At 53.8% G+C, this 13,400-nt stretch overlaps 1 protein-coding gene across 1 annotated transcript in view; it reads right to left on the bottom strand.

Moving 5' to 3' along the window:
* Positions 1-13,400, bottom strand: part of TRAP1 (TNF receptor associated protein 1) — a 45,486-nt gene that overhangs the window by 17,827 nt on the left and 14,259 nt on the right. The window contains exons 2-6 of the mRNA XM_058711168.1: positions 7,876-8,040; positions 6,946-7,028; positions 5,829-5,969; positions 3,026-3,097; positions 1,192-1,352 (exon numbers count right to left, since the gene is read on the bottom strand). Coding sequence (XP_058567151.1) covers positions 1,192-1,352; positions 3,026-3,097; positions 5,829-5,969; positions 6,946-7,028; positions 7,876-8,040 — 622 coding nt within the window. The remainder of the gene's footprint in view (positions 1-1,191; positions 1,353-3,025; positions 3,098-5,828; positions 5,970-6,945; positions 7,029-7,875; positions 8,041-13,400) is intronic.

Below are 13,400 nucleotides of genomic sequence, written 5' to 3'. Positions count from 1 at the left end.
GTTGCCCAGAAAGACAAGCTTGGGTGCCACTGTTTCTGAGCCCATCGTGTCTCCTCCAGGGAGAGAGGCTGCCGGGGTGGGGTGTGGGATGTGGGGCTGGGGCGTGGGGCTCTCCCGATCACAGGCGCCCCCTCGTGGTGTTTAGGGTCACCCGAAGTGACCCCGCTGCTGCCATGCGACACTGGGTGGAAAGGGCGGATGCACGGAGACGCGTGTGAACTCCCGGTTTCTGAACCTCTGGCAGAGGCCAGGCGGAGAAACGGTTTCCCAAGTACAAAAGGAGGGGATGCGCCCCCAAAAGGTGCCCTGTCCCTATCCTGGCCCGCTTCCTCTGAACATCGCCTTGGTGGGAGGCACAAAGGAGCCTCAGCTGTGACTCAGGGGGATGGGCTGGGCTCCCATCGGGAGAGCAGGATCCGGAAACAAAGATCTGGGGCTACTGAAGTACACGCTTCCGGGGGCACCTGGGTGGCTCAGTCGGTTAAGCCTCCAACTTGGGCTCAGGTCACGATCTCATGGTTCGTGAGTTCGAGCCCCACGTCAGGCTCTGTGCTGACAGCTCAGAGCCTGGAGCCTGCTTCGGATTCTGTGTCTTCCTCTCTGCCCTTCCCTAGCTTGTATTCTCTCTCTGTGGCTCAAAAATCAATAAACATTTAAAAAAAAAAAAAAATGAAGTACACGCTTCCGTTTGGCCAAGATGCCATTCTCCTCCAACAGTCTCGAGGTTCTCCTGGACCCTCCAGCTAACGGCCCCCGTGCGGGCCGGCGAACAAGCAAGCATCTAAGAGGCAGCTCCTGGGGCCTGAGCGGCACAGGAGAGGTGGGCAGGCCCGGGAGCCAAACCCGGGAGTCCGAGGTGAGAAGCACTCAGGAACGGGCTCTTGCACGACCAAGTCCAGCAAGGCCGGCTGGTCCCGAGGCCAAGCTGGTGACAGGCCGCCCTCTGAAACCACACACCACAGGGGACACCCACATGCCACGGGCCATCTGCAAGGGAAGGAGGAACCAGCTCCCCAAAGCCTGAGGTTTGGGCTTCATAAAAAAGCCCACGAAGGCCCACTGGCATTTTGGTAAGAGACCCTAACTTCCCAAGTGAAGTGATAACACTTTAGCTGTGTGCCTAAGTGCACCTCAGTGCACGCGCCTGGGGCAGCCCCGTGTGTGACGTGAGGCCTGCTCTCACTTACTCACCCATCTGAGAGCCACTGGTAACCAGGGCTGCCCGGGTCCGCGGAGCGGGAATACACCTCCACTCTGTCAGCCACCATGAAGGCCGAGTAGAAACCCACTCCAAACTGGCCGATGATCTTGCTGCTGGCCTCCGCCTGGTTCTGCAGCGCCTCCAGAAAGGCCTGTGGTGGCGAAGGCTGGTCAGAGGGAGGGTGCCCCCTCCCCAGAGAGAACAGACGTTTGCGACACCCTGTGTCCTTTCCGGAGTGCAGGCAGAGGTCACACTTAATCCTCAACGCAATCACACCGAGTGGTTTTTCACCCCAGGTCACATACCGTAGGGGAGTGTGGGAAGTGACGGCTGAGGGACCCCAGATGGGCTGTGGGACGCTGAGTCCGTGTCTAACTCAGAACCACAGGCCTGCCTGTCGGCTGCGGGCCACACTCCTCGGGTGCAGGGGCGGCGGTGGTCTGAGCGAGTGGAGCACAGAGAGCAGTGGCCCCTGGAGTTCGGGATGTGGGGAGACGCCTAAACGTGCCTTCCGCGTGTCTCCCAGATTCTAAGCTTCATGCGGAAACAGTACACACCAAATACAGATTTTGATACAGTACCAGAAGGCACTAGATTTTTAGAACTCATGTTATCAACGTTCCTAAGATTAAAAATAAAGTACAACAGGGGCGCCTAGGCGGCTCAGCCAGTTGAGCGTCTGCCTTCCACTTGGGTCATGATCTCACGGTCTGTGGGTTCGAGCCCCATGTCGGCCTCTGGGCTGACAGCTCAGAGCCTGGAGCCTGCTTCGGATTCTGTGTCTCCCTCTCTCTCTGCCCCGTCCCCGCTCACACTGTTTCTGTTTCTCTCTTTCAAAAATAAACACTAAAAATAAAGTAAAACGCACACATTCATCACCAGAATCACGTCTGTGGAGGATGTGTTCCACGATGGCTGCGGACCACATTTGGCTGTCGAACACTTGAAATGGGGCTACTGCACCCGAGGAGTGAAGTTTTACATCACGTTTAATTGAAATCCAAACAACCATGTGTAGCCAGTGGCTGCCGTATGTGAGGGCACAGCCTTTCCTTGACAGGGACGGACGTAACCAAAGATGTAATGCGGACCGGGGTGGGCGGGGGGGGGGGGTGGTTGGCGAGTAACGGTTATGGTAACATTTCTTAAAAGTAGAATTTCTGCAAATCACCTTGGACCAACAATTAAACTATTTCAAGCAGTTTCGTAAAGGACTATTTTAGGCACCACTTAGGCCCACAAGACACACAAAAAGCATTTAGTCGCCAAGGAGAAGTACACAGGCAGCTGACGGCCACCTCACCCTGGTCCCACGGGGCTGGCAGAGGCCCCGTGACCGCCCGCCCGCCTGTCCCCACAGAGGGGCCGTGAAGGGCCGCCTGCCCACAGACAGGACTACTGTGAACGGTGCTGACAGGCAGGAGAGGAAGGACGCCACCTCTGCCGGGCCTTCTGCCTCGAGCTGAGGGAGCTCAAGCAATCGCTGAGCAAGAATTTGGAGAAAAGCAGGAGGCACAACGGTGCTTTCCAGACTCCGACAGACAGGCTTTGAGCCTGGGGTCGGCCGATTTCTAGCTAAGGGCAAAGTACTTATTTTCCACCTCTTCATCTACAAAAAAAAGAAACCACCTCAAAGGTCCCCTTGATGGCAAGGAAATCACATCCTAGCGTTCCCACAGCGCCAGCACAGAGCTCGCACCCGAGAACATTCCTGCTGAAGCTGGCGTCCTACCCTCTCTGGTCGGAGCTGCCTGGAGGAAAGACCCTGGAGCCCTGAGCGGGGCAGCGGCTGCAGCACCCAAGGATGGGGCCATGGGGGCTTACCTTTGACCCCGACCTGGCAATCGTTCCCAGGTTGGACACCAGCTCCTCCTGTGTCATCCCGATGCCAGTGTCCTGAGGAGAGAGGCACGCTAAGCTCCGGGCTACCAGCACGTGGGGAGCTGGGACAGACACGGGCGGACAGCCCCAGGGGCAAGAAGCATCAATTATAGCTGCCAGTGAGGACCCAGAGAAGTCACACCCCACACGTCATCGGAGAGATTAATTCTAGTCACACGGGCCAGGCCACACTAGAACACTCCCCACTAGCAGACACACACAGACCAAAGAGACAGAGTCCAGAAACACAGCTGCACAGACTGTGGTACTTGATTTTTAACAAAGGTTCCAAGATAATTCGGTGGGGGAAAGGAAAGCAGACAGCGCTGAAACCAGGCAGCCACGTGCACTCGACCCTGGCCCTCCCCTTACACCACACCCCAAACAGACTGCAGACCCAGAGCAGGAGCGAAGACTGCAGAACTTCTAGAAAAAAACACAGGGGAAAATCTCTGACCGTGGAAGAGGCAGAGATTTCTGAGGTTACCGAAAGGACAAAACAGGGAACGAAAAGGTGATAAACTGGACTTCATTACAATTTGCTTTACAAAAGTCACCTCTAAGAAAACAAAAAGGCAAGCCACAGAATGGGAAAAGGGTGTCTGCAAAGCGTGTATCTGATATGGAGCTTCTATCCAGAATATACGAAGAACTCTTACAACTCAACAGAAAAAAACAACTTGACTAAAATCGAAACAAAAATCTGGACACAGGAATATACAGAAATGGCAAAGAGACACGAGAAGATGCTCAGCATTAACCCTGAATCATCAGGGAAATGCAAATTAACCACAATGAGACTCACAGCTCATCCACTATGACGGCTAAAATTTAAAAGGCTGACAAGAGTAGGTGTCGGCAGGGATGTGTGGAAGCTAGACTTCCCCTGGACACACGCCCCTAATACAAATGCAAACCAGGAGACCACTTCGGGAAAGTCAAAGTTAAACACACACTCACCCAGCAGACCCACTCCGACACACTCACCCAAGAGACATGAAAACATGTGTCCACAGCAGCTTTACCTCTAACACACCCAAAATGGAAATGACCCAAGTGCCCATCGAGTGGTGAGTGGGGAATGAACCGTGATACGGGCACGGAGCAGAATACTTCTCCGGGTAAAACCAAACAAGCTACTGCTACGTGCTGCACTATGGATGTGTCTCAAAGCATGAGCTCAGGGTCGTCGTTGGGTTCTGAGCTGAGCATGGAGCCTGCCTGGGATTCTTTCTCTCCCTCTGCCCCTCTCTGTCTCACACACACGTGTTCTCTCTCTCTCTCTCTCTCTCTCTCTCTCTCTCTCTCTCGTAGGCCCCTAAAGAGGGGAGACTCAACCTCTGTTCATATGGAATTCTAGAAAACACAAAGCCAAAGGGACAGAGAGCAGATCAGCGGTTGACAGGGACCACCGGGAAGGGAGAAGGAAATGTGGGGGGAGGAACTCATGATGGAACCGTGGTTCCATGAATGTGTACACTTGAACCTGGTGAACTTTACCGTATGTGAGTCTTTCCTCGAGAAAGCTTCTTTAAACAACAGCAGCAAAGTAGGCGCACACACGTGGAACGGAGGCAGTGAGCGAGCAAGAAAGCCCAAGACTCGTGCTCCGGCACAGTCCTGAGCGGCCAAACCAAGCTCACTGGGTGGAGGCAGGAAGTCCCCGTCAGACACGTCCGCTCGGACCCCACGGGAGCGTGTCCTTCGGCCTCGCAGACACACCTCCCGCACTTCCAGCCATCACCCCAGGACCCTGAAAGCAGCCGTCTCGGCAATATTACGTCCCTCACGCCCTCTGTCTGATAAGCCCCCCACTTTTGCCTTTCTTTCTGACCTGAACATATTCAAAAGGCCACAAGAGCCAAAAGTATTACTTCATCTAAAGCAAGACTGTTAATCCAAATGGCAGGCTGCAATTAAAAATAGTACCACAGGGGGCGCCAGGGGGCTCACTCGGTGGGGCGTGGGGGCTTCTGATTTCAGCTCAGATCATGAGCTCAGGGTCGTCGTTGGGTTCTGAGCTGAGCATGGAGCCTGCCTGGGATTCTTTCTCTCCCTCTGCCCCTCTCTGTCTCACACACACGTGTTCTCTCTCTCTCTCTCTCTCTCTCTCTCTCTCAAAAGAAAAAAAAGTACCACACAATACATAACAACACAGGGGAACTTGCATTACAAGAGAAAAAGCACAGTTAAAAATGTAAAAAGTACACGGGGTGCCTGGGTGGCTCAGTCGGTTGAGCGGCCGACTTCAGCTCAGGTCACGATCTCGCGGTCCGTGAGTTTGAGCCCCGCGTCGGGCTCTGTGCTGACAGGTCAGAGCCTGGAGCCTGTTTCAGGTTCTGTGTCTCCCTCTCTCTGACCCTCCCCCGTTCATGCTCTGTCTCTCTCTGTCTCAAAAATAAACGTTAAAAAAAAAAAAATTAAAAATGTAAAAAGTACATAGAAAATACATGTATGGTTTAAAAATGTTTAGATACGTGAGTAAATGCAGACCCCAAAAACCTAAATTGATATACGCTAAAATGGTAACAGTGGTTAGCCTCGAATGATGGGGTGATTTGAAATTTGCTTCTGTTCGGCTTATCCGCGTCTCCCACATTTTCTACACTGAATGAGCGTTATTTTTACACTACATGAAAATAAGAGTTAACGATGAAGACAGTCGGCGCATCACTTGGAGCCTAGGGGCGTAACAAAAAGGCAGGACCTGCGCGCACGACAAGCATCAGGACGCTTCGGAGGGTACCTGGATTGTGATGGTGCCTTTCTCAGCGTCCGTCTGTAAGTGAATCTCCATTTCTGGCAGCGTTTGGCCTTCAGACACCAGCTTGTGCCGCAGCTTTTCCAAGGCGTCACTCGCGTTGGAGATCAGCTCCCGTATAAACACCTGCGGACACGGAAGGACGATGCCAGCGCCGCAGAAGCTGTGCGGCGTGCGGACCCCCCAGTGTTCTCGGACACAACTCACTGTCCTCGGGGGCAGGTCACAAAATGATGTAAGGCCCTGACAGCCCTGAGGAGGAAACTCTGACCCTCAAAATCAAGCCCGAAGTCAAGCATCAATCTGTTTTGTCAGCTCAAATTTTAAGAGCCCCGGGTGAGCACTTCTTACTTGACTCCTGACCAGGGATGTCCAAATACCTATCCCCCACCCTGGGTTTCTTCTGACCCTTGAAGAAGGACCCATGGCTTTAAGGAGGGTCGAGCATGTGCGGGGAGGAAGGAGCCCCAGGGCCCAACCACCTGTGTCCAGAAAGCACCTTTACCTCAAACAGCACTTCCACCTACACAGACACACCTCTGGGTGCCACGGGGCTACCTGAATACAGTGCGTGACAGAACAAGGCTTGAAAGTATTCCCTAAAAAGTCCCTTTTAACTTTGGAATATTGTGCTCAAAGTTCCCCTTTGCAGTGCAGCAATAACGAGCCAGCAGTGGACCGTTTCTCCTCTCCCACACTGCCTGTCACCCCTCACTCCGCTTCATCTCCCTGCCCCCTCGCCAAAGGGCTGGGGTCTCCCTCCCGCGGCCTCACGACACCACTCCACCACCGCAGAAACGAATCCCAGCAGGGCCCTGTGCCAGTATCTGGAAGGGATTCTAAACTATCAGCAAGATTAATTAACCCCCAGAGTCAATCTAGCAGGAAAAATCATCTGGGCCTATCTGTCCATGAAACCCGAATAGATTTTAGTTAAAATCCTCTTGCCGGTAGCTAAGATCCGGACCTGTCGAGATTTAATGTGTTCTCACAGCTAAGAGACTATCTAGCATTTCCCCAGAAGAGCATAAAAATCGTGTGTCCCCCCTACCCCCAAAAATAAAAACCCCGCTGTGCTGGCAGTGATTAGCAGGTGCCACACCTCTTTCTCGGAGTACAAGGAACGGGCAACAATGTCCAGAAGCTTCTTTGTCTCAGCCTGGAACTCATGTTTGGAAATGGAACCTAGTAATGAATCAAAGAAACAACCAATAAAGTTTAATTTCTATTTTTGTGGAAGAATATGCTACGTAACATCCAAACAACTGTTTCAGGTAATGAGCTTTAAACGTTTTTCACAAGAGTAAACAAAAAGGGAAGAAACCAAGCCATCGGGGCTCTCAGGCAGGAGGCCTCAGCAAGGAACGAGCCAGTGGGTCCGCTCCGTCCACAGAAAGGGGCAAAGGGAGCCTCCCCCGCCTCCTGCCACTCACTTGTCACGTGGGACGGCCACCTCAAGGGAACATCGAGGCCGGCACTTCCCGAGGTGCCTGGACGTGAGAATCGTACTGCCTCTAACAACCAGACCCCGCATTCTATTCTTCAGAACTGTGGCTTCCAAATTAATCATTCAGAAGACTAACAAAACCTCACTTCTTAACCCAAATATCACAGTCGGTGTTGTCATCTGAAAGCCAGAAATGGCCCCGCTCCACAGACTGCCCTCCTGGGCCCGGGAGCAGACAGGACGGCGTCGGAGGCTGTCCTGCGCCGGCAGGGCCAGTACCGAGTTTCCATCCCGCCTCCAAGATCGTGAGCAGACGTGCCCCAAATCCCCATCTGGGGAAGGACCCCACCGCGGACTCCCAGGCAACCACCCGAGGGGGGCAAGACGCCGGGACGGCGGTCAGGAGTCCCTGCGAAGACGGGAACAGACGATGCTTTGTTTTGGGGAACCCTCCCGCCCACAAAGACCTTCCATCCGAAGCAAGTGGGTGGCTTTACCAATCACTGCTTCTGCCTCAAAAACCTCCCCTCACAGGCCAGCCACGAGGCCACGGCTCCGCGGACCCCGGCCGGCTGAACACAGTACCCTGCACGGTCTCCGTGCTACGGATGATGGAGTGCAGGGGCTCCTCCGTCCGGTCCTCAGCAGCCTGCGAGCTGAAGAGCCGTGCGGCGTGGAAGCTCGAAGCCAGGTTTCTCCCGGGGTTCCTGGACGGGGCTGGGGTCCGCCAAGGACACAGAGTGGCTTTTCCTGAAAAGACAAACACGCGGAAAGAACAAGCGTGAAAAAGACATCGGAAACACAACACCCTGACGTGTTTCCATCTGGCCGCTGCTGCAGGTGCCCACATGGAATCGTCCGAGGCAAGCCGCTGCCCAGAAGACCCAGTGGCACCAGGAGAAATCACAAGTGACTGAACGCTGAGCAGCGTGGGTGTTTCAGCGAAGTGTTGGGAACACAGCCTCACACATATCAAATACCAAGAAAGAGTCCCAACGCAGGGCAGAGGTGCGCGAGGCAGGCAGAGGCCTAACCAGGCACAAACCCACAGACTCAGACACGGCTCGCGCTCACAGCCCCTCTAGGAGCCCGAAGTAACACAGGCCAGCCTTCCTCACCCTGTGACACCCAGGAAAAGGGGGAGGAAAAAATATACACCTAAGAGGGATCCAAATTTTTGCATTAATGGTCTGAAACAGTCTCACCATGTTCTAAAGACTACTTCTTGACTGCTTCCCTTCTTGTCCAAACTCTTTTAAAATTAGTACATTTGGGGGTGCCTAGGTGGTTCAGTTGGCTAAGCCTCCAACTTCAGCTCAGGTCATGATCTCATGGTTCCTGCGCTGGGCTCTGTGCTGACAGCTCAGAGCCTGGAGCCTGCTTCGGATTCTGTGTCTCCCTCTCTCTCTGCCCCTCCCCAGCTTGTGCTGTCTCTCTAAACGTAAATAATAAACACTAAAAAATATACATGTAAATAATTTTAAATTAGTACCTTTAAAAACCGGAAACCAGCAGATGATCCCCCCCCACCTGGTAATCAGGAAGGGGACTCACACGGTCTCACATTAGTTTTCTGTAATTTCTCGCTCAGCATGGCCAACTGAGGGACCACTGTGAGGAAAGAAGGCGACCCCCCTATCTGACACTGAGGTCTGCAGTCTGGCATGGGCAGCGCCGTCTGCCCTTGGAGACCACAGAAACGCAGACACCTCCAGGCTCCTGGGCAGGAAACTCACCTTACTAGCAGCCCCTCAGGACAGCATCGCTCACCTGACTCCAGGCCACCAAGCCGGAGCCTGGGGTCAGTTAGGAGGTGCTTAATGCCCGATGCTTTCAAGGACACACGTCAGACAACGCAAGACACCCCGTGTCAAAGTCTAGACCTACATGAGATGCACCGGCCTGCTGGGTCCCACACACGTCAGAAAGGAATGAATTTGAATGTCCACAAAGGACCTGGAGGGTTCGAAGCCCAACATATCAACATCCACGTTCCTACAAGGTATAAAAACTTGCCTTTTCTTTAAGTTTACTCCTAGATTTACAAATAACATGACCTTAGCCTTTATCTCTATGCAGAACACCTTAAAAACACCTACTCTGATTCAGAAAATATTCAATATCCAAGAAGTCTGAATGTGTAATTCTCTGGAAAGAAAAGAAAGAACAGAAAGCTGGGGCACTCCTAGAATGAAATGCTACTCGGTTAGAGGGTTTGGTGAACAGTCTGCACCAAGCCAGGAGTGACAAAGCCCCCGTGACCCCAGGCAGCACCTCCCCACCCCATGACCCCAGTGAGTTATCCTGCTGCCTCCTGCCAGGGACGGGTCCCCCACAAAAGCTGGGCCCCTGCTCCGAAGCAGGGCAGGACTTAGGGAGAAAATTGATGGGACTGGGATAAGAAGGAATGGGTGAGGGAGGAGACCCAGGGTCAGCCTCAGGACGGGATGTGGGTTCAAGTTCCATAGGGGCCCTGCTGACTTATGAGCATCTGGCCCCAAGGCGGGTCCCGCATCAGAGAGAGGAGCAGCCAGAGCCTCAGTGGAGCCAACAGCCCTTCAGAAGTCCTCCTCCCCTTCCTCCTCCTCCACCCTGGGCTGACTGGCACCCCATCCTACCGCCTAGCCACAGGAAGGGACAGAGGTGTGGTGTTCAGGAGTCTTCTGCCAGTGGGAAGGTGGGAGCGCAGCACTCATCAGGGCTCCCCCTCCCCCGCCCCCCACCATCCCTCGAGGGCAACTCCCGCTCTCCCATCCAGCCCCTGGTGCCCGCATCTCGATGGGTTCAAAAGCCTTGGAGGGGGTCTCCCTGTCTGCAGTCCCATTTCTTCCAATCTGTCCCTTAAATTTCTATACGTTACTCTTCCAGCGACAATTCCAACGGTTATTTCCCCAATTCTGAAGACTCATTCCTGAACGCAACCCTGTCAACTCTAAATGCTTCCGGCTGGTATTCCCTGCCCTCCAGCAAGCAACATCCTCCGAATTTTCTGGAATCCTACCTCCTCCTGCCCCTCACACTCCCAACCTGCATGGTCACCAGCACTGGGGTACCTGTGCCCCTTTCCCCTACACCACCAAGCTCAGCACACACAGAGATCATTTCCCACGTTCCAGTAGATGTACCCCGCAATCATCAGGTAACACAGACGGCCTCAAGAGAAGAAGCTGGTTTTCCACTGGTTAATTCTACTTGGAGTGAAGTACTCTTGACCAATGCATTTGCAAGAACCTACTGAACTGACCATTCACCCCCACTTTCTGTCCCACCTTGTTCTGCTAACAGAGCCTTCTTCCTGCCATCTGCCTTCCGGTCCTCTCAGAAAACAGATCGCATTCCCTCAATGTCTCCCCAAATAAAAGCCATCCTTACCCCAAAGGAAACCAGAAAGCCCATGAAATCAAAAAAACTCAGAGGCGATGGGCTCTCAGTATTTTGAGACTCCTACAGACGGCCTGTTCCAAACTCCAGAGGAGGGAGGGGAGGTGTCGGATGCTGGCAGGCCTTTCTACTTCCGGGTCATATTCTGTGTATTAAGTATTTTAATCTAGAACACCCCCCTCCCCCGCCCTCAGGGCAGGGGGAGGGGTTGAACAGGTGATGAGCCCCGGGCAAAGTAGGAAGTGTTGAACCACTACATCGGAACGCCTGAAACTAATACAGCACCGTATTTTACGTTAACTGAAACTAAAACGAAAGCTGAACACATCTCACATACTCCATTTCGCCACCCAGAGCTCCTTATTCTTTTTAACGAACAAATAATACTCCACTGTAATGGGCAAGCAGTGCTCAGCCGATGGGTGTTTCAACTGTTCCTAGCCTCATGCTGTTAAAACCAATGCCCCGAAGTGCCACAGAACTGTGTGCTGTGTGTCACCTTTCATGGACGGAAGGAGAGGATACAGAAAGACTGAGCGTCTCCACTCCTCCGTGAGGAAGAAACACAGACAGGAGTAACCAGAAACTTGTGAGACTGTTTCACGGGGCTGCTGAACAGAGCACCACAGACAGAGCAGCTCAAACGACAGAAATCTCTCAGCTCACAGTTCAGGAGGCGCGAGGCCAAGAACAGAGCGCTGGCAGGGGTGGCTCCTTCTGAGGCTGCGCGAAGACTCTGTCCCAGGCCCCTCTCCTCGCTTCCGTAGCCACAAGTGTCCCTTGGCTTGGACACCGCGTCTTCCCTCTCTGCACGTGTGACTCCATATGCAAATTCCACTGTTTATAAAGACACGGTCACAGTGGATGAGGGTCCACCCTAATGGCCTCATCTTAACTTGATCATCTGCGAGGACCCTGTTTCCAAAAAGGTCCCACTCATAGGTCACGGAGGTCAGGAATTCAGTATCTTTTAGGGAGGCAACAATTCAACCCATAACGGGCATGTGGGAACAAAACGGAAAGAGTGGAGGGCTGGGGACAGGGTAGCAGAGCTGAGGGGAACGTGACGTTTCTGAGCACACCCTTTCGTACCTGACTCAGAACCACAGGACCACAGAGTAAGTCAGAGCAACCCGGGCATGTGGGGAACATTCACCGAGAAAGAAACAGTAGCTAATGTGCGTAACTGTATCATAAACAGCATAAGCATCCTAACCTAAGTCGCTTTGGAAAATGGTACTGGCACCGTCTCCTGAAGTCAGCCTCAAAAAGGCCTGCGTACAATCACCGTAGCAAACCGCGAGCCATCCTCAAACTGCCGGGTCTGCCAAGGGAGTCCCGGTGGACCTTGAGTTAGGAGCAAGGAGTTACCAACAGGGAAAGGGCCAGCCGCCGGCGCGGGTTGGCATCGGAGCAGAAGCATGGCTGTCCCCCTATGGACAGACTGGGTGCAGAAACAAACACCGAGGTGCTTGTGGGGTTCCACGTACACATACTTCCTAGCCGTCCGCTGACAGGCCTGGAGGCGGGAGCTCCGGCAGCGACAGCGTCTGTCACCAGGGAGGGCGACCGCCCCAGAACCGTTTCTCAGCCCACGCCTTGGTCAGGCCAGGGGTGGTGGCCGGCCGCCCTCCCCGGCACCAGACCTCGGTTCCCCAGGTCCCGCCAGGAAGGGATGAAGGGCTCACAAGGAGGGTGCTTCACAAGGGCACCGGCTCCACCTCGAAGGCACTCCCAGAGGCAAAGCCCGGGGCCATCTGAGCAACACAAGGAGGATGCAAGGCGACGAATACAAGAAACATCCACGAGTCCACAAATGACTTACAAATAAATGGGGGAGGAAACACCTCTTCCTCACAACTACACTTAATAAACGTGTAAGGAATGGTGGAAAGAGGCCATCTCCGTCGGGCAAGCGCGGCAGTCGACGCCGGTTACAGGGATAAACTGCTGTTTAAACGTCCTCAAGGAAGAGAACGTTTGCAAAATCTCCACGTGTCCACCACGAGACACCCACTGATTTCAAAGAAAAAGACCAGTGGTGGACCGTGAAGAAAATGGCAGGTATCTCCCAATGAAGTCACCCGGCACGAGACGGGTCAACGCGTGCAGTGCCCAGGCCGGCGGGGTGAGAGGGCGTGGCCTCCCCTCTGGCGTGTTCTTACCAAACATGCATCTCAACCTAACCGTAAAATCATCAGACTAACCCACATCTAGGGACACCCTGCGAAGCCCCGGGCAGTACTCTTCCCAAGTGTCGCGATCCAGAAGGACAGACAGACTGGGATGCACTGAGGTGGCATGATGACCACGCGGCCCTGGACAGAAGAGGACATCAATGGTGAAACAGGATCAGCGCCAGCACGACTGGCACGCTACTCACTAGCACGGGGCACCGCGACTTTAGCGTTCAGTCACTGCCGCAGGCTACGGGAGGTGTTAACATTAGGGGAAACCAAGAGGAGGGGATCCCAGGTGGTATTTCCGTGAGAGCCCTGTAAAGCACAGAATATTCCGAAATATGAAACAACACCGTGAGGGACATCCTTGCACGTGTCACTTCATTTACAGCCCAGCCTGCATCTGGGCGCACATCTAGAAAGCCACCAGGTCCCAGGTTGGGTCCAGTTTAAACCGTGGTTGATGCTGCCGGGTCACCCTCCAGAGACCATCGGTTCACACTCGGGCAGCACCACGGGAGTGTCACCTCACGTGGCTGCCAGGGTGGT

The sequence above is a fragment of the Neofelis nebulosa genome, chromosome 18 (genome assembly GCF_028018385.1).
Source record: "Neofelis nebulosa isolate mNeoNeb1 chromosome 18, mNeoNeb1.pri, whole genome shotgun sequence".
In the NCBI taxonomy this organism is placed as follows: domain Eukaryota; kingdom Metazoa; phylum Chordata; class Mammalia; order Carnivora; family Felidae; genus Neofelis; species Neofelis nebulosa.
Note: the sequence above shows the minus strand (reverse complement) of the source record. Positions and strands in the feature narration are given on the sequence as shown.